At 35.7% G+C, this 20,187-nt stretch overlaps 1 protein-coding gene and 1 long non-coding RNA gene across 2 annotated transcripts in view; one reads left to right on the top strand and one right to left on the bottom strand.

Moving 5' to 3' along the window:
• Nucleotides 1-20,187, bottom strand: part of LOC139117425 (USP6 N-terminal-like protein) — a 60,797-nt gene that overhangs the window by 9,405 nt on the left and 31,205 nt on the right. The window contains exons 2-12 of the mRNA XM_070680537.1: nucleotides 17,892-17,959; nucleotides 12,672-12,757; nucleotides 6,098-6,140; nucleotides 5,703-5,783; nucleotides 5,064-5,171; nucleotides 3,755-3,864; nucleotides 2,904-2,952; nucleotides 1,964-2,084; nucleotides 1,398-1,492; nucleotides 1,130-1,195; nucleotides 28-127 (exon numbers count right to left, since the gene is read on the bottom strand). Coding sequence (XP_070536638.1) covers nucleotides 28-127; nucleotides 1,130-1,195; nucleotides 1,398-1,492; nucleotides 1,964-2,084; nucleotides 2,904-2,952; nucleotides 3,755-3,864; nucleotides 5,064-5,171; nucleotides 5,703-5,783; nucleotides 6,098-6,140; nucleotides 12,672-12,757; nucleotides 17,892-17,959 — 927 coding nt within the window. The remainder of the gene's footprint in view (nucleotides 1-27; nucleotides 128-1,129; nucleotides 1,196-1,397; nucleotides 1,493-1,963; nucleotides 2,085-2,903; nucleotides 2,953-3,754; nucleotides 3,865-5,063; nucleotides 5,172-5,702; nucleotides 5,784-6,097; nucleotides 6,141-12,671; nucleotides 12,758-17,891; nucleotides 17,960-20,187) is intronic.
• LOC139117450 (uncharacterized) lies at nucleotides 10,780-11,562 on the top strand. Its single transcript, XR_011548539.1, has 2 exons — nucleotides 10,780-10,970; nucleotides 11,371-11,562. It is a non-coding gene; the product is annotated as an uncharacterized lncRNA (long non-coding RNA).

The following is a 20,187-nucleotide window of genomic DNA, read 5'->3' as shown; positions in this document are numbered from 1 at the left end:
ATATTGAAGTGAAAGAGTGTAACTCACGTTTGTGCATCTTGAGAACATTGTACGACATCGCTGTCAGTATCTTCTGCCCTTCAAGCATATAAATGTCCCACAGTCTTAGTGTTAACGTAAAAGGAACCTGAAATACAACAAAATGAATAATACCATCAATGATGTTGAACTTCCTTCTTTGACAGTTAATGTAAATATAGATTCAGTTACATGTATGTTTTAGAGCATTTATTAAGGTAGTTTGTACCTTGGAAGTGAAAGACTTAAACTTTTGCTCAAAATTTCCTTAATTTTCTCTTTCAAAAAATTTCTCTTTCAAAATCAAGAACAAAAATTCGGGGTCACTGTGCAAATTTTGGTAGTAGGGAAATAAATTTACCAAAATCTAAAATTCAGAATGGCCGCCATCCCTGTGTTAACGCTATGGAGAAAAATAAAATTTTCGACTTTCGAAAGATTAAGCCAGTGTAAAGTTTTCTTACACCGAGAGCTTTAAAATGAACCCCTACATGTGGTATATCAGAAAAGAATTGTAAAAGTTTGAGTCTAAATTTGTGTCCCAGAGACGCCTTCTACCTTAAAGGGGCAGTAGGTGTAATTTTTAATTTCTGTCACAATTTTTTGTTTTTATATCTATTGCACTTTCTTATTCTGCTCCCAAATGCATTTTAAATGCCAACTATTTAGCTTGCCAACACAGCATCTGTATGCGTAAAATGCACTATTGTTTACATTTTAATTCTGGCCTGGACCAGAATTCACTTGTCAACAATAACAATGCAGTCAACACATCTACAGGCTGAGTTGACAAGCTGAATACTGTGTATCTCAACATGGTTTGGGGAGCAAAAAAAAAGAAATGGTAATTGATACACAAACTAAAAATTGTGACAAAAAAAAATCATTACAATTTTACAGTTAGTGACCCTTTAATGTTAAGAAGCTCCACCATACCAAAATTATCTTTTGAATTGTTTCATTTCGCTCAAAAACTTTGCTCTGCTTCAACACTGTTGTGATATTTAACGATATAAAGATCACCTTCCGGGAAATTTTTCTCTTTTTTTGACAGTTTCATAAAAAACACTGTCTATGAATGCAGCAGGACACTTTTACAAAATCGTCTTACCCTATCCAAAAAACACTGGAAAAACCACTTCATTGTGTAGAGACTTGTAAAAATGTCCATTTTATCCTGTCAAGGAGAGACAAAGAGAAATGGAATCATTTATGAATGTGATGAATATGAGAATTGTAAAGATACAGACATCATACTACTGTTATCGTATGAGCACAGGATCTTGAAAGGATACTATTGATTGGTTGATGGAGCACCATTTGAAACAAATGATCCAATCAAATTGTTTCTAAGAATGAAGACGCTGAATGGTACGTACCATGTGCTTCTTGATTTTTGGTAAGAGTTTCTTCATGATTCTGTCATGGTGTTCCTGAAACCTAAGAAGCTTTGGAAATCCTGGAATGAAAAACCCTGCAATAAAAACAGAGAACAAAAAATTATCAATGTTGTTAACTTATCAATCCTTACTTTGCTCTTTAGATGTCTATTGGGGCGTAGATACTCAAAAAATATACAAATTTTGCATTTTGAAATAAGGGGTTATAGCTCTATTTGGACGATATTGTGAAAAATTTGCACCAACTGTACGCGATAGTTGCATCCTTTTACCACAATGGTTTGGTCTAAATGCATTGTTATCAATGGTGAGTGTGGATTGTTCACAGGGAATTGGGGGTGCCGAGGTTAAAACTTACAAGCAGGGATTATGTCTGATTTACATTATCAGAATATTGGTTACAGTCATCTTTATCAGCAAGAGTGCTACAGACACACAAACTCTGATAAATCCTGAAAATTCTGCAGAACTACAATCTTTTGCAAAATTTGCAATTCTTCACTAATGATCTGCAACACAGGTTACACTCTGAATATGGGTCTCACCATGCATTGCATGTTTGGTGTCTGTTAGCAGCTGTGAAAGTCCCCAGAATGCATCCTCTTCATTGAGATACATCAACAAGAGAGCTGCTATCTGACTCATACCCTGGCAGTAACCAACCTCCTGTTTACAAATAAACAAACAAACAATGTTTACAAATAAACACATATTTATAAATACTCATGAATATTACAAACGTTTATAAATAATCACAAATATTTAAAAATGCTATAATAAACAAATGATTATAAACAAATATTTAAAAACAAATATTTATAAATAAACACATATTTACAAACAAACATTTACAAGTAAACAAACAAATGAACGATGGCATAAGAAACTTGAGTACACATGACAAAGAGTGGCACAAATCTTATTGACTCTGCAGAGTAGACCAATCTGTGCAGCAACATATTTGAAGTGTGTTCTCTCAACATCAGAAATAGTTGTGAGACTATTGAATCAGAGATTACACCTTGAAACCATCCTTTTTGCCCTAAATTTCACGTTGTGTACCAATAATTTCAGGGCCAAATGTAAGCACTGACATCACAATGAGATGTTATCATGTCTTACAAAAAATATTATTTCTTTACTACAGTGATATAGCCAAGCCTGCTACACATTCTTCAGGAAAACACAGATAAAACCATCCCTGTATCAATTGTTTCTGCTGTACTCTAGTCATCTGTTACCTTCGAAATATTTCATATCCTTTTGCTGCATGAAAATCATCATTTTCAGATACTTGCATCATTAATTTGGCTGGTGTCTCATTCACATCATCCAACACAACAAGTGTTGATGGCTTAAATATGAAAAGCAAAGACAGAAGAATTCTACTCTCTCAAAAAACATTTTTGAGAACTATTTAGAAAATACATTTTTAAGAACACATAATAGAACCATTTAGAAAAGTAGTGAACTAAAACAACTTACAGTATTGTACATGGAATAGGCTGCCAGAACATGAAAAAGTGCTTGTTGCCTGAAAAATAAAATAACATTTGAAAATACACCTTCAAAACAGTATTTTGTTAAAATGTAGTAAGTTCGTAAATATTACCCTTGTTCAATACTTTGGTTCCTTTTGTTTTTTTCTCTGACAAGTCATGCAGTCATTTTAAATGTCATAAGGTTGGAATGTGCCCATAAGATGATTCTACCGTAAAAGGCCAGTAGCTGTATAACTTTTTTCAATATTTTTGTTCTGTATCTCAACTACAGTTTCTTGTTCTACTCCCCAAAGCATGTTGAGATACACAGTATTCAGCTTGTCAACTCAGCCTGTACATGTGTAAAATGTATTGTTATTGTTGACAAGTGAATTCTGGTCCTGACTAGAATTCAAATGTAAACAATAACAGATTCATTTTACATGAACAGGCACTGTGTTGACAAGCTAAATATTGGGAGTTTCAAGTTGACAAGCTAAATATTGGGAGTTTGGGGCTTAGAAAAATGACTTGGAATTGACATACAAAACAAAAATAGTGAAAAACTCATCAAAAAGGTTACAGCTACTGCCCTTTAAAGCTAAAATACACCCAGAGTAAAGATTTTCTGGCTCTTATATTTTTTACAATACGTTTCTGGTTTACTGCTTGTGTGGACTTATTTTAAAGCTGTGACACTTAGCCAGAGAGGACAAAACTTTACCATGTTTAAATTTGACTGTCAACATAACAATGACTTATTGCAAAAGTTTCTCTCCCTCAAAATTAAATCGAATGGTAAAGATTATTCTTTACAAACTAATACGATTTTCAAAGCTCAAAATTTGATCTTACTTGACACCATATCTGTCTCTGAACATGATGTGATCTCGATATGTTCTGTTGACATCAAGATCTATCTGTCTGATGTCTGGAGACGTCGTCCTGGCACGTCTTCTCATTTTCTGTAACAAAAAAGAGTGATAATTCTCTTCAGAGATATCTATCTGTACTGCAGACAAGATATATATATATATATATATATATATATATATATATATATATATATATATATATTATATATATATATATATATATATATATATATATATTGCAGACAAGATATATATATATATATCTGATTATAACTATTATGAACGCGTTTTTGATGGAACTTAAACATAATTCCACCAGAAAGTGTCATTTCCACATCTGCCAAGTCAGTAAAAAGCAGTATTGAGCATAAAACAATGTATTTTCACCCACTTGGCTTGGTATGTTATAGCAGCTTTTAGTCCGAAAAATAATGTTCACAGTTTCTAGGTATTAGGGCCTTCAAATAATTGAAGTTTTTGTTAAAGTGCAAAATGCGGCACATGATACGTTTCACTAGTTGTAACCAAGTTGACCTGTGGTGACATTGGAACTTGGCAGGATTTAATATAATGGTTATAAACTGGCCGATAATTTTTTGATAAAATCTGTCATTCTAAGTAAAGTCACTTGGGTTTGTTTGCTTCATCTTATCTACCTCTCTTATTTCTTGTAGCATTGAACTTTTCAAGAGGAATGACTGTAACAATTTGAAAAGCTTCTTCTCAGTTAAATGCAACTACCAACAACATTCAAGACTTAAAATGTGTCTCCCATTGTCGCCGTCTGCTCTTCCAGATTTCCCAGAGATCTCTCTCTCCCTCTCCTCTCCTTCCCTCCCCCACTTCAACAAATGTATCCCATTTGTTCATGTTTCCACAACGCTTATATATACATGTACGTGTTACAAACACTCACAACTCTGAGGTAAAATTTCTACAATGTATTCATGTAATTCAATTTCACTGTGGCTTTTTGAAAGAAAAAAAAGAAATATTACCACAAATGATTCAAGTAATTGTTTAAAGGTAGGGACTCGATCTCCAGGGATCAAGTTTGTTCTAGTCTGCAAGAGGATTATGGAGGTGTCATAGCCTTTTGTTTTCCATTGAAATTGTAATCTAGTAAGTAAATTTCCTGGCAAGACAATCTGACGCCTGACACAAGCTTTAGGCTTTGGAAACAAACTGCCATCGACAGAGTTGTTGTGGCGATGTTTTCCATGGCAACTTGTGGTCCACATACAATGGGTCAGCTCATTAATAAATAGAGGTGTTCAATACAATCTCACCTCATAGACACCTGGTTGTTCATCTTTCACCTTCTTAAGTTCCAGTAATCGTGACCAAATATCTCCCCTAATGGCGAGTGGTATACCTTTGTAAATTCTTCTTTGTAACTATGGAGACAAGAAAGGTAAACAGACTGTAAATGACCATTCAACTCTTGCCTAAACATCAGGACAAAGTTAATGTCCAACATCCAGAGCGCCCTCTATTGCTTAAAATTTATCAATCTTTCAGTTCAAATCTTACATGGGTCATTTTATTTCTAGGCCCAAAATATTCGCAGTGTAGAGTATGATCAGATACAGTTGTATCTTTTCTCATTAGTTTATTTATACAATAATTTCCATGCTACGTTACACTGGGGCCACCTGTGTCTTTACAATATAAGTATTAAATAAATATATGGTTACGTATAATAAAAAATACATAATGTGTACGAACACATTTGTGTGTATGACATATGGTAGATTAGATACAGATGGGTAAGTAGATAGATTAGATATGGCAGAAACAGACAGACAGAGGGACAGACAAAGACAGATTCATACAGACAGATTGGCATGGATAGATAGATAAGTAGATAGACAGACAGACAGACAGATAGATAGACACATAATAGATAGGTAGATAGATAGATATACCTTTTCACTAGGGTAATATTTGTCCCAGTTCTTGATCATCTTCAACCATTTCTGAAGACGTTCCATCTCTGTCGCCTTCATCTGGAAAGGGTAAAATATCAATATGTCCATAAGACCATCAATTTCATGTGCAAGTAACTTGTTTACCACAAACAATTTTGTTTCATTCTCACTTCTTTCTCCTGCCAATCAGTAAGCAATGTAATTAATGTGCTACAGTAAATATGCAGACGGCATCAGAATGACACTGTCACCAAATTGTCACAACTTATAAGATAGTCTAAAATTTTAAAAACATTGTCTGATATGACACTGAAAGCTGGCCTGGTTCTTGAAATACCTGGTTATATTACAATAATAGAGAAACCCAAATATGACAAATTCATAAAACTCACCCTTTGTTCCTCTTCATTGGCCTGAGCTGGCAGTTCATTTTCACTGAAACAATCAAACAAAAACACCGTAAATACCAACCCACAACAAATCTCGCAACAGATTTCTGAATGTCAGAGGTTAAAGGTCATCACAGGGGTTCAGAGGTGGCCTTGGATTTTGTATGCACCCTTGTTCAACAAAGAAATAGTAATTTTTACCATACCAGCAAAGTGCACATTTTGAACAAGATAATACATTTATAACTGATTATTATAAATGATTATTATATTAAATAGTATCACTCTTCCTTTGTAACCCTTTGGGATAATTTTAATGGAAAAATCTACATATATCTGAAGACATTTATATCAGAAACAAACCGGAAATTCAAATGATAAACGATAAATGATGATAGTAAACTTACTCCCATTGCAATAAATCTATTACAGATAAAAATAGTCCACTGTGGAAATTTAAGCCGAGATACATTGGGTATTTCAGATGATAACTCTATTTGAAATTGATAAGACAGCTGGTTTAGGAATGTCAAATCTGATGGCAATAACTGTGCATGGGCCATGTAATTTGATTTCAACGTCTGGAACAGATCCAGCAATTACTGAGGAAAATGACATTAAAAAAAACTCACTGAAAATTGAACTTATAATGGGACAATTGCTAGAATTTTTCTTCATGTTTTCAGTATTTTATTTTCTAGAAAAAAATGCTGTATGGTTTTTGCTGCCTGGGGTTAGTTAAAAGACAATTTTGGCCTTGCCAAGACTATATGCATTGTGTACAGTATGCAGCGTTATTAAATGACAAATGTTTTATGGTCTGGATTAACCCTTTGAGTGCTGTAATTTTTTCCTGCCAAAATTAGTGCAACATTTTAAATTTTTTTTTGAATTTTCCTGTGATTTTTTTGATAATTTTGGACCAAATGGACATCACATCTCACTGGCTAAAGTTTTTCATCAAAATTTTGGCAAAAATCTGAAAAAAAATTGACTAGGGTATATTTTTATCAAGGTTACAAAAATTGACTTTGCTGCTCAAAAGGCTGAGGTTCAGTTGTAAACAACACCATTGGACAATACACACAGAGAGGACATGTTTAGATAGGCTGGACATCAATGCATTCTGACATGATTTTAGGAGTAATACTGGAATATGAAATTCCAGTTTACAAATAAAACATAGGTACTCAAAAATAAATCAAATTCAACAGATGCATTAACTTTTGAAAGATGCCCTGATCATGTCAGGTGAGCCAAAACATAAACACTGACTTTGTTAAATTTTGGATAAAGAAAATCTAGACAATACATTTTAATCCAGAAAGGTTTTCTAACAATCAAATTAAATCCTCTTTCCTTAAAGAGTTTGTAATTGAGACTGCCCTTACCGAAAATTATTTCTACTGCAAATTTGCCGTAAGTTTGCTGCAAATATGCAGCAAGCATATAGCTTGCAGGAAGGAGTTGCAGAAGTTTGCAGGTAGATGTGACCCTCCTGCAAACCTTAAGTCAGTTTGCAGCAAATTTGCGGTAAACGACTAAGTTGCTGCAAATTTGCGGCAAACCAGATTATTGCTGCAAATATGCAGCAACACATGATTGACATATTTCCCACTATTTCATTACCAGGGAGTACACACTACACACTGATTACTGCAGGAAAGACACTAAGGGTTGTCCGATTGCCCGGGGCAAGTGAAAGTCGCGTTCGGGCAAGTGAACCTCCGATGCCACTTGCCTGACGGGACAAGTGAAAAAAAATAATACCTAGAAATCGAATTCACGAGAGCGATTTTCTGGTGAGGGAACACGGACTTAAACAACAAAAAAATTTCATATTATGTCATTGTGAACATTTCCATAAGATTTTACATAAAATTGCATGAAGAGTTGATGAAAAGAATCATGAAATCGCTTTCAATAAAATGCAGTTCAAACAATACCACCGGTTAAATACCGTACGCTGATTTTGCATATGAAAAAGCTGTTCAGCTGGTGGAGCGTACGTTCACCAAAGTTCATTGCATTGACTGTGAGGTTACTGTGTCTCACAAATGTCGATACGGTAAAAAAAGAAACACACAGTGGTTTTTGTGCTTGTATGAACGTTTATAATGATGTAAAAATAAAGTCCAGTGGCGAAAAATCACAACAAAAAAGGGAGTTTACTAAAACGTACTCTTCAATGTTAACTTGTGAGTGACAGTGAGTGGCATCGTGGCAAGACAGCATGCAATGAAAGTCATGAGCAAGCTTTGGTGTCAACGGGTCCAGTCTTTGAATTTTCAATGAACACTGACTTAATTTTCAGGTGAATAAGCTAAAAGTTACTTGTCCGTGGCGACCAACCTCTCTGTTTGTGAATTTTCCCATTCTAAAATGACTGTCAAGAAGCAATTGGAGCGAGTTTGACATCGAGAAATTCAGCTTTCAAACACATAGAAAAACACCGACGCCTTAGGTTGTTGGTTTAAATTCTATTTAGTCTGCGCATGAGCATTAAAAAGACCACCTAGGTTATTAGAAAAACATAGGATACTGGTATAGTGCAATGGTAATCCAAACTTCATAGGGCTTGTGTATGATGTCAGCGCAGTAAAAACATGACAAAGAAGTACATTATTTTTCAGAAGCTTCAAAACATTCCTTTATAGCTTCAGATTTTTTTCTTTCTGTATATATAAGTTAAAACTTTTAACTGCAAAAACACTTTGAAGGTACAATTAAAATGGCTGTTATTATTTGTACATTAAGACCCAAGAAAGTAAACATATGAACTATTAGAATTTTTTCTATGAATATGAAAGCCCCACTAGCTGTAAATCTTGAAATTTGTTGACATGAAAAGGTTCCTATTTTTCTGGTTTTTCTTTAAATTCTACCCATTAACAAGATATAGTCTTTTGCAGCTTTACAAAACATTCTTTAGTGAAAAATTGGACGGACAAGTAAATTTACATGTTAACATTATTTGATTTCCCACCATACTACAAAGAAAACAAAATTTTTGTCCCAGTTGAAAACATTCAACACTATGCATTACATTGGACTACTCTGTTGTTTCCGTGAATATTCAAATGCATATATGCACGGTGTACACTGTTTTTGCTATATTTGCATTGGGTGCCATTTTACGTTTGGGCACACATTATTTTTCTTGTTCAAAATTGCACATGCAGTCTCACTGGGCAGTTAACAATACTTGTATTCCAACCCATCAAAGAGCACATTCCCAAAAACTTGTTTTAGTTCAGAAGTAAAATCACATAAAGAATGCTAAATGATACAGCTAGTGGGGCTTTGATAATTAATTTAATATAAATGAGCCATCCAGCACTCTTAGAAGTGTGAGGAGAACCCTATGAGAATGTCTGACATTTTCTCATGATAACATGATAATTTTCAAAATAAAGTGTGTGAAATGAAAAACCAATGTTTTAGCTTTTTCAAACACGTAAATTATACTGGGCAAGTGGTTTTCCAATTCGGGCAAGTGAACTGAACCCCCCACTTGCCCGAAGGGCAAGTGGATAAAAAAATAAGTGTCTTTCCCTGTTACTGTTGCACTTCGTGACCAGTCATGTGTAAGCAACATAAAATTGATCTTTCATTTATATTTTATGTTCATTTATTTCATAACAGACAATCCAGTTTTTAAATTATAATAACTGGTAATGCTAGATAATGGACAGCTTCAGTTAAGCTGGTGAAAGCATTGCATGGATATAGAGTGCATCTATAGTATATACTGTAGTGACATGATGTAATAAAAGTACCCTTTGACAATCTGGTTGGGTAAATTATGGTTGGATCGAAAACTGAATTTTTAGGGAAACATTTTTGAAACAGGGACTTGTCTGTCTTGCAAGTTACACCTGTATTTCTGCGAATGATACCAAAATGCAAACAGTTTGGAACGAAATGTGCGCTTGATGATGGTCTGTAAGGACACGTCGTAGACTTTTGTTACTGCAAATCTGTACAGTAATATTTCCGCTACTACCTCCAAGCAGAGTAGTTGCTGTGCTCCAAGCTATTCTATTCATCCCATCAATATAGTAGTACATATACGGTACGTACAATGCACTGCAGCTTACAGTCTGTCCCATCGATGCCGCTGACAAAATCTCGCCTTCTGATAACATGGGTCGAGGTAAAAGGCTTTTGTCCATGTTTTCAGCGTTAGAGTTATATTGCCGAGCACAAATTTGAGGTTTAGGATTACACTCCATCCCGAGTCGCTGTACGAAAATTCAAAGCGCCGCTTCACCAACGTCCAACATGTCCTGCGTATCAGCTGCGAGCAGCCGACATGTTTACACTCTCCGGTCACGGTTCATCAAGGTCAGTTCGCGCATTGATATTGATCCTTCGTGCTGAAAGAATTTTTACTCTCTTTTTAGTCTTTCTATGATAAAAATAACCATTTTCATTGAACTAATAAATTAAATACTATATTAAGTATGAAATATAACGGATTGGTGCAGATGTAGAGTCAATTCCAGCATTTAAAAACGGGACTACATTATCAATCGCGTAATGATTTATAGATCGCACTTCCGTTATCGTCATGAGGCTTGATCGGCGCGAAGTTAGAGCTTAGTACCATCGGCCAGTGTCGGCTGCGTACTTGTGAGCAGGGAGTTTTCTAGTGGACAATTTCGTGATCTTTCTATGGAATCGCCAGCCAAATGATATCACATAGTTGCAAAAACGTGTATACAGTACCAGGGACAGGCGGAGTTCTAAATTTGTGAACGCGAGCGGCAGTAAAGATGCCGACTATATTTTCTGAGTACGGTATTTACACACAGCACGGTGAGACCTGCAACCGGACCGGGAATCGTCCAGCGTCTGCGAGCCGTTCAGAAATGTAAGTCAATGTACCGTTTGTCTGTACATCGATCGCTATAATTATGTTCTGTAATCGTTGTATTGCAAATTTTACGTAAAGATAAATTTTCGTCGAGTACTGATTCATACTGAATTCACTTTCGTTTCACAACAGTTACTTACACTACAGTAAGTGCTGAGATTTTTGCAGATTGTCGCCGTCGTGTATGTAAACAACATACGGCGAGTTGTCCGCTGTCGGACATTTTAATCATTATTAATTTAATTTCAATCATGAATATTTATGCATTTTCTGCTTCAATTTTTCAACTTGATTTTGTCTCATTTTCAAATAATTATCGATTTCTTTCATGAAATTTACAATGTTTGGTCAAACGGTAAAGACTTACACTCTTCCCTGAACGATTTATATTTTTCAGAATCCATTGCTGGTACACTATAAAGGGGACAAGAAATTCAGAGAACAGAAAGCCAAATCGCAGCCTTTGACAGTAATGTAAATGTTACATGAAACTTCTCAAGTCAAAAGAAAATCTTGACATGATCATGACACTTATGTGGCATGAAATGAACATGGCATATAAAATAAATTGTACCACAATTGAATTTAACCTTTTTTTCTCTGTCATCTTTTTGTTTATAATAACTTTATTTGCGCTGACCATTGTTTCTCGTGAAACTGGTATTTCAGAGTTTAGTTGGATAAATAATATTTATATATTGGCGGACTGTGGACAGCACAAGATGTGTTTTATCCAACTAAACTCTGAAATACCAGTTTCACGAGAAACAAATTTGGTCAGCGCAAATAAAATAATTTGCTGTATGGAGTTTGCGGCAAATTTTCAGTAACATTCAAATTAATTTGCCGCAAGTTTGCTGCAAGGATTGTGCCGCAAATTTGCTGCAAAGAGTTTGCAGCAACGTTGCGGCAGGGAGTTTGCTGCATATTTGCAGCAAGTTCACAAGAAACCTAATTTGCATCTGAAAAATGAACCACCCGCATATTTGCGGCAAATAGTTTGCTGCAAATTTACTGCAAAGCTTGCGGCAAATTTGCAGTAACAGTTTGCGGGAGGCCTAAAATTTGGTAAGTGAGACTGATGGCTACAAACTAGTTGCAAGAAAGTGAAGTTCTTATGGACTTGTAAATAGCAAACTATCCCCAGCTCATTCCATATCTTTAACTTGTTGTCTTCTAATTGCCAAAGTCTGAACTCAGACTTGTATTTTTTATCAAAATCACTCTTGATATTTTAAGCTGTTTTGCTCTTGATTTTGTAATACTTGAAGTGTCATTCGGATACAAAACCCATGTTAATCTAGATCACAATGACTAATAGAGGATAAGTTTTGTAAATTATTTATACTGAGATGCAGCAAAACATGTTTATTTGCATTGAAAAATGTACATTTTGTCTTCTATTCGTTTATCGATCCAAAATTGACACTAAAATAAGACAACCATAGTCTCTGATAGAACACTCTCAGATAAGATGGAAACAGTGTATTTTGAAAACACTTACTCCTGTGTGGATAACATGTACCTTCATTTGCCCTAAGGTACACAAAATATGTGATATGATCTTCTGTTGTATTGGTAATGTACATTATAATATGTACCAGGTTAATCTTATTCAGTAGAAAGTAGCGACTAGTATCATATATCATCTGTATATTGTATAATTATGGGTCCCGGTGTGTTTATTTCTATACTTACTGTAAGAACCCGTATCTATCAGTGACTTTATAGACTCTAAAACTTGCATCCTCCCAGGGATCTATTTCTGCGCCGTCATCTCGGCCCTGCAGCGAGGACAAAACAGACATTAATATCTCAAAGATTACACTTTAGGAGAACATGCGGATGAGAGAAGTAAAATGGTAACCATGGTGACACCGATGCAACAGTGACCATAGTACCATCAAATAGCTGTGGTAACCATGGTGACGTGTATACTGATAACAATAGTGAATATCACCGCAAATAATTCAACAAAAATTTATTTTTTAGAAAAACATAACTCGAGAAATTATTTTCCTTTGTTGATTAATTAAACTAGAATCTTTAAAAATATTTACCAATAAATGTAATATAGTTCTAAGTAATCAAACGATATTAATTTTGCTTTTCAAACATATGCGCTGATTGCTATTCGAAGGGAACATGTGTCTATTCAGATCAATCAGTCTACAGGAAAATAGGGCTCAGCTTTGACAAAATATCTGAACATATCATATAGTACTCTCATATGTGTACTGTGTTACCATATGTTCCATCCCTGAACAGTGTATTTGCTTCTGGTGAACACAATGACTGGTACAATGTAACATTATTAACCCTTTTCCTGCTAAGTCGGTGAAAATCCGCTTGAAATTCGGTGTAGCCAGAATCTAAGCACTGGTGACCGTTATTCTCCCAACCCGTGGAAATCGGGCCCTTTTTGGGTACCCCTTTCCTGCCAAGTCGACGGCACTACGTTTGCTATCCCCTGTGCGTTTAGGGGTCATCCGAGGAGAGGTTTTCTGACAAGGAACGCCTTTTCCCCTCGAAATGGGTTCGCAGGAAGTTGATAGACAGGGAAAGGTGCAGAAACCTGTCCGCCAGTCCCCCACACCCGAGGGGGGCTGGTTTTTTTTTACCGCTTTTTAGCGGACTTGGCAGGATAGCATGGTGACATTTTCTGGCGGAGTTGGACGTACTTGGCTGCCTGGCACTATAGAGATTGCTGCCGAACTTGACCAACTCGGCAATGCTAATCTAGAAGGCTACCTCTTGCAAACGACTTGGCAGATATGCCGATGGTGCGAGACGAAAGTCACTTATTCAGTTGTGCGTGACTGAAAATGAGAACGTATTTTGACGGGACGGCTCGACTTGTTCCTCCGATGGAACGGATATGAACGACTCGGAAATACCATTACAAACTGGTGTCCGACGTACTAAGCTGGGCTTCAGCTCTGCAAGTTCAAGCCAGGCAACGTCCTTCACCGCCTTGGCCGTGCCATTCAATGGACGTAGCTTTGGATTTTTTATTTATTCCATCGTCCGAAGTATTGGCTCTGGTTTGCAGGCAAATGTATCCTCTTGCCGACGCATTAGTAACTACGTACGCTGTTTGCGTACAGAGAATTCAAAGGTGACATAAGGTCAATATGCTACGGGGATACCGCCTGCAGTTAGCAGGGACTGCTTTTGTTATGCAAACCAGCTAGCAGTACAATATGGCTGCCAGGCATGTGGACACGTCGATGGCTAGAACAATGGAAGCATATTGCGTTGCACCCGTGCATCGCAAAAGTGAACTGAAGACTTGGGTGTAGTGACTGGTTATCACTGGTTAGCTGCAGCCCAAGCCATGTCGGTACAAACCCGTACCTGACTGAGGACCACTCGATTAAGTCAGTAATGAACGGTAACACTCGTAAGCCAACTCCCAACTGAGCTGGCTAAACTACGTTGAGCTGTGCTTCAATGGCTCAGCCATGTCGTTAATACAACGGCAAAAACGTAGTTTTTGTGCTACACTGCCAAGTCGTTTAAGGTACGTATTCAATTGACCTTACCCTGGGGAAACAGGATAGGTTTGACGGTGCTTCTGCACTCCTAGCACGACCCTCAGGGTCTCTGACTAACAGACGAGTGAGGTGATGTTTGTGCCTAGCGGACGTGTGCAATACTGAAGGAGTTTATTTCCGAAAAAATAAACATGAAACGGCAATAAAATGACGCACTCCCAGGGGCAAACAAAGCCGGTGACCTCGATTTTTTTCTGCAGCAACCCTTGAGCTCCTTCCCCTGTCTACGGGCATGTAGAAATTATCGAAGTCTAACACGTATAAGTACGGCTAAAACTACCCTGAAAATGGGTGATTTCTGCCAAAATGCCTGGCAGGATAACATGCAGGAGAGCCAATCTTTTGCAGGCACATATTATGGGGCGGTTTTCTACTGACTTGGGAGGATAACGGACAAGGGCGCTCGGCAGGAAAAGGGTTAAAGACAGCAAAATGAGATGGAATTATTACAACTTTAATTTTTGCTGGCCAAATGCTTTTGTCTCTTTCATTTATTTCTTTAACCAGATATGAACTGTAAATGCTCACGTGTTTCATCATATATTGAAGTTATGTGTAAATTTGAACCTTTGCCACATGTTTGCAACTTCATTGAAAGTATTATGATCAACATAATGAACAATAATCACCGCCGATTAATTCTAAAAGGTCATGAAGTATACAAACATGTAATTAGCTGAAATAAAAATATTAAAGTTATTTGACTGCTGTATCACCACTTTATATAGCAAGTGTAATTAATGTTGGCCATGTCCTTCAAGCCGAGCTGTGAAAGCTCATTAGATATGCAAATTATAAATTAGCTGACATGAAAATGTGAAATGACTTTCGATATTGTTTTAACCTACATTGTAGTACCTGGTATAATCATCAATGTAGATAGCATGTTTTGCCAACTTTGATCAAGTAAATCCCGGTATATATCCCTAATAAGCAAAGTTCATTAAATATGTAAATTAGGAATTGGCTAAAGTAAAAATGCTTAATGATTGTCAATAATGTTGTATCATGGTATCTGTAATATGTCTAGCAAATTTTGTCAACTTTGGTTAAGTCAATTCAGATATATATATCTAATTAGGAAAGATCATTAAATATGCAAATTAGGAATAGGCTGAAGAGAAAATGCTTAATGACTTTCTATAATGTTGTGTCTTTAATGTACATAGCAAGTTTCATCAATTTTGATCACGTCAATTCAGATAAATATCCCTAATTATGAAAATTCATTTAATATTCAAATTAGGAATCGGCTGAAGTAAAAATGTCTTTTGACTTTCAATAATGTTATATCACAGTATCTTTGATGTATATAGCAAGATTCAACAACTACAATCAAGTTAATTCAGATATATATCCCTGATTGGGAAAGTTCGTTAAATATGCAAATTCCGAATTGGCTGAAGTAAAAATGCTTAATGACTTTCAAAAATGTTGTATCATAGTGGCTTCAATACATGTAGCAAGGTTCATCAACTTTGGTCCAGTCATTTCAAATATATATCCCTAATTAACGAAGTTCATGAAATATGCAAATTAGGAATTGGCTGACGTTAAAACGCTTGATGACTTTCAATAATGTGAAATCATAGTATCTTTAATATATACCAAGTTTGGTTAATTTTGATCGAGTCAAATCAGACATATATCCCTAATTAGGAAAGTTCATTAAGTATGCAAATTAGCATTTATCTTTCATGTCACCCCTTAGTGGTTCGCACTGCTGATATATCTTGGTGTGATCAACATTTGTAGCAAATCTCATCAAATTGTGTGTAGCGGTTTTTAATGTATATCCGTTTTTTTCTAAAATCATTAATTATGCAAATGAGCAAAAAGTATGGAAGCCATACCCACCAAAAACTAATCAGTTCTTGCCATTTGCTAACTGAATATATGTACCAGATTTGATTCTGATCTGATAAGCCATTTTTGAGATATCAGACCAACAGACAGACAGACAGACAAACACACACAGACACACAGACGGACAGACAGACAGACAGACATCGCTGCGACATATGCTCACGTGTGTAAACACGTGAGCAAAAAATGGTAAAAAAAATCACATAAAAAGCGTTTACATGTACAGCACATAACCCTTTGTGGATTTACTTCAATGTTTCAAGTTATAAAGTTGGGTCAGTTCACAAAAAGGTATGAAGGCCAATCAAAACTACCGTAGATGTAGTTTTTCATATCTTTGTATCTATATTGAACTGTGAAATATTGAGACAATAGATAAATACATGACCAAAAATTGATGGAGTCCCTTTCAGTCCTGACACTGGCACAAATCAAGTTACTTTGATTAAACTGGTCCACCCCTAATCCCTTGTAAATAGGTCCACAATCACCATTGATAACACTTGGCTTAGGTCAAACCATGACGATGAAAGGGTTGAATGTAATTTCCATCGGTATCAAATAATTATTTCACTTGGCTTCAAAGATTGAACAGGTCTTACAATACATGGATAGTAATCATTTATGTTTGAGAAAGACCCAAGCGGAATTACTCTGAAATCACATTCAATTTACCGGGTTATAATGGCATTATCAATGTGATTAAGTCTATCAACGGAATGAGCTTTCAAAAAGAAATCTCCCTGCTTGATAATACTCCTGGCATTTAATTTTCCTAGAGTGATTAGACCATTGTGTATTGGATACTCTGTTATGAATAGGCAGTTACTGGTCAAATGTCGGCAACATAACTTCACATTACTGATACAAAGAGTGGGAGTAATCATAAGCTACGCATACCGGACACCAACTAGATTGTTTTATTAATCATTAGGTCACAAACAGCATGAAAGCACTGAATACATGGCAGTATCTATTTCATTTATACAAGCAGTGTTTAACCGTTTGAGTACTGTAATTTTTCCCACCAAAATTTTAGTGCAGCAACATTTTACCAATTTTTATGAATTTTTCTATAATTTTTTTGATAATTTTGGACCAAACTGACATCACATTTCATTGGCTACAGTTTTGCATCAAAATTTTGCCAAAAATCTGAAAAAAATTGACTGGGGTACATTTTGTGAAGGTGACAAAAATTGAATTTGGCTCTCAATGGGTTAATTGCTGATATACTCCTATCCTAAAGTCAAGAACAGATATGTTTAGTACAACCTCTTGTCTGTCTCCTTCACCCCTATTTCATGGTATTTAGACTCAATGATATTACTCACAACATTTGGGCTGAACCACATTTTGGTGGGCAGAAGGTGAACTCAGCATGATTCAACATTGCTATTTCTGTTGACAGAGGTCCAACTCTGCCACAGATAACAATCGGATTGTTCCACTTTTTTGAGGGGTGAGTGAGTGAGTTCCCTTGGTCAATACTTACCCTATCGTAGCGGTTGACTATCTCTGCTCGCTCTTGATTAGCTCTTGCCAGTACATCAAGGTCACTCTCTGCAGGTCAAAAAATAAAAAGTTGCGTCAACATTATATTTGGACTGGAAATATAAACAAGTGATACATATTTCATCTCAAAAATATCTTGTTTATTTCATACCTGTAAAAGAAAACAATGACTTTAACCTTTAACCCCTGTTTTTCTATACACAGGTGTTGTAATGCCATTGATAACCATTTGGATATATTAAAGTCCGGTGCTGGGGGAGGCAAGAAATGAACATTTTAAAAGTTATTATAAATCATACAGTTTTTACACAGTTTATTTTTCAAGAATTACTACTCATGAATTGCAACAAAAAATGAATGTTACAATGAGGCAGTGCTTTAAAAATTTCAACAGTCTCGCCAGGCTGTGATGCAATGAAAACATGGCCGACAAACTGTCAATCAAAAGAGCGCCCTCACAAGGCCAGAGTCAGTTTGTTGACATTCGCATGGCTGACAAATTAGGAATTGGTCTGATTAGATGTGAAATGACCGCCTGCATGAGAAGCAAATACCAGACAGGCTACAAAATACAACTGTATGGCATCGGCTGGTGAAACCAAACACCACAAGTTATCAACTGCATAATTTTATCTCACGTAGCCAGCTCTGCCTACAGACATCCATTTACAGCCTGATCCTAAATGGCTGACAAGAGAGTTAACATTCTTTAAGCAACGTTGTTTTATCAGAATTTCAGATGATTTGTTGATGTTCTGTAATCTTAGGGTAAATCTTAGGGATTTTAAACTGACAAATATCTTGTCGTGCACTGCTCTGAATAACACTGAAACAAAACTCTCTCAGTTAAAGGTCACAGTCAGCAAGGTCATACATATAAACAACATTAATATTTAATGACATCCCCTTAGATACACAAGGAAATATTTCAGTGCTGGGAGCAAAAATTATGCCAGTGGCACACTTCATAATAAATTATTGGCACCAGAATGCCACATGGAATTCCATTAATGAAACTTGGTCTTTTTAAGTAGTATGACTCCAGAATGTGTATTGGCATGTCACTCAAAATGTAGGGCTGTAAAAATTTAGTTTACAAAGACAGATTTTAGCAGACCATGGAAAATCTTAGCATTCACTTACAACAGAAGTCCTTTGCTTTTTGTAAATTCATAACTACAGTATTTAGTCTTATGGGAAACAACACCTTTTCAGAATAATTTAGCTTTCATTAGAAATTTCCATTTTTGATTGAATATTTCTGTTGTCAAGCTCCTTGCTATGGCTTGTTACCTTTAAGTTGATTATAGGACCAGTAGCTGTAATGTTTAATGAATTTTTCACCATTTTTTTTTCGTATGTCAACTACAGTTTCCTGTTCTACTCCCCAAAGCATGTTGAGATACATAGTATTCAGCTTGTCAACTCAGTCTGTACATGTGTAAACTGCATTGTTATTGTTGATAAGTGATCCTGATTTTGACTAGAATTAAAATTTAAGCAATAACTGTGCATTTTACATTTATAGACACTGTGTTGTTTTTCGACATGATTTGCACAGTAGAACCAGGATTTGAAATTGATGTGCAAAACAAAAATAATGCAAAACTCCTCAAAAGTAACTGCTATTGGCCCTTCAAATAGTAAAAGGCCAAATAAAACACACAAAATTAATCAAATTATGTCATTACTGATCAGCCAATCAGCTTCAGGCATATCAATGTCTCACAAGATACCGGTATTAGCCAATCATTATATGTATGTAGTATATATCATAGGATTATTAACAATTCCACTGCCTGCCTTGAGTGCAAATATTAATATTGTAATACACAGTATATTTGCAACAGTTATCCACACTCTGAGCAAGAAATTGGGTTTAACATGATATTTTTTGGCTCTTCTCACACAGCGTTAAGAAAAATGTTAGAATTTCTCATATAGATGACAAAGGTTTAATCAGAGTTTACATACATTTATGCAAATCAATGTGCAGATGTATAGATTGTACAGTTTTGATAATCAAGCCAATACACACTGCAGAATTAATCTTCAACACATTAATTCAATCAATGATTTGGCGTGAAGTAATTTACAGCGCAAGTTTTCAGTGTTTACATAAGAAGAAAATCTTTTCTTTGATTATAATGTATATCATTTTATCTATACTGATGTTTCAATGAAATCAGTCAGACAGGAAACTGTACCTGTTTTGTATAAAAAATATCAGAGACACCAAATACATGTATGCTGTGAGTACATGAATTCTTAGCTGT

The sequence above is a fragment of the Ptychodera flava genome, chromosome 2, assembly GCF_041260155.1.
Source record: "Ptychodera flava strain L36383 chromosome 2, AS_Pfla_20210202, whole genome shotgun sequence".
NCBI classification, from domain to species: domain Eukaryota; kingdom Metazoa; phylum Hemichordata; class Enteropneusta; family Ptychoderidae; genus Ptychodera; species Ptychodera flava.
This window is presented reverse-complemented; position numbering and strand designations above follow the sequence as displayed.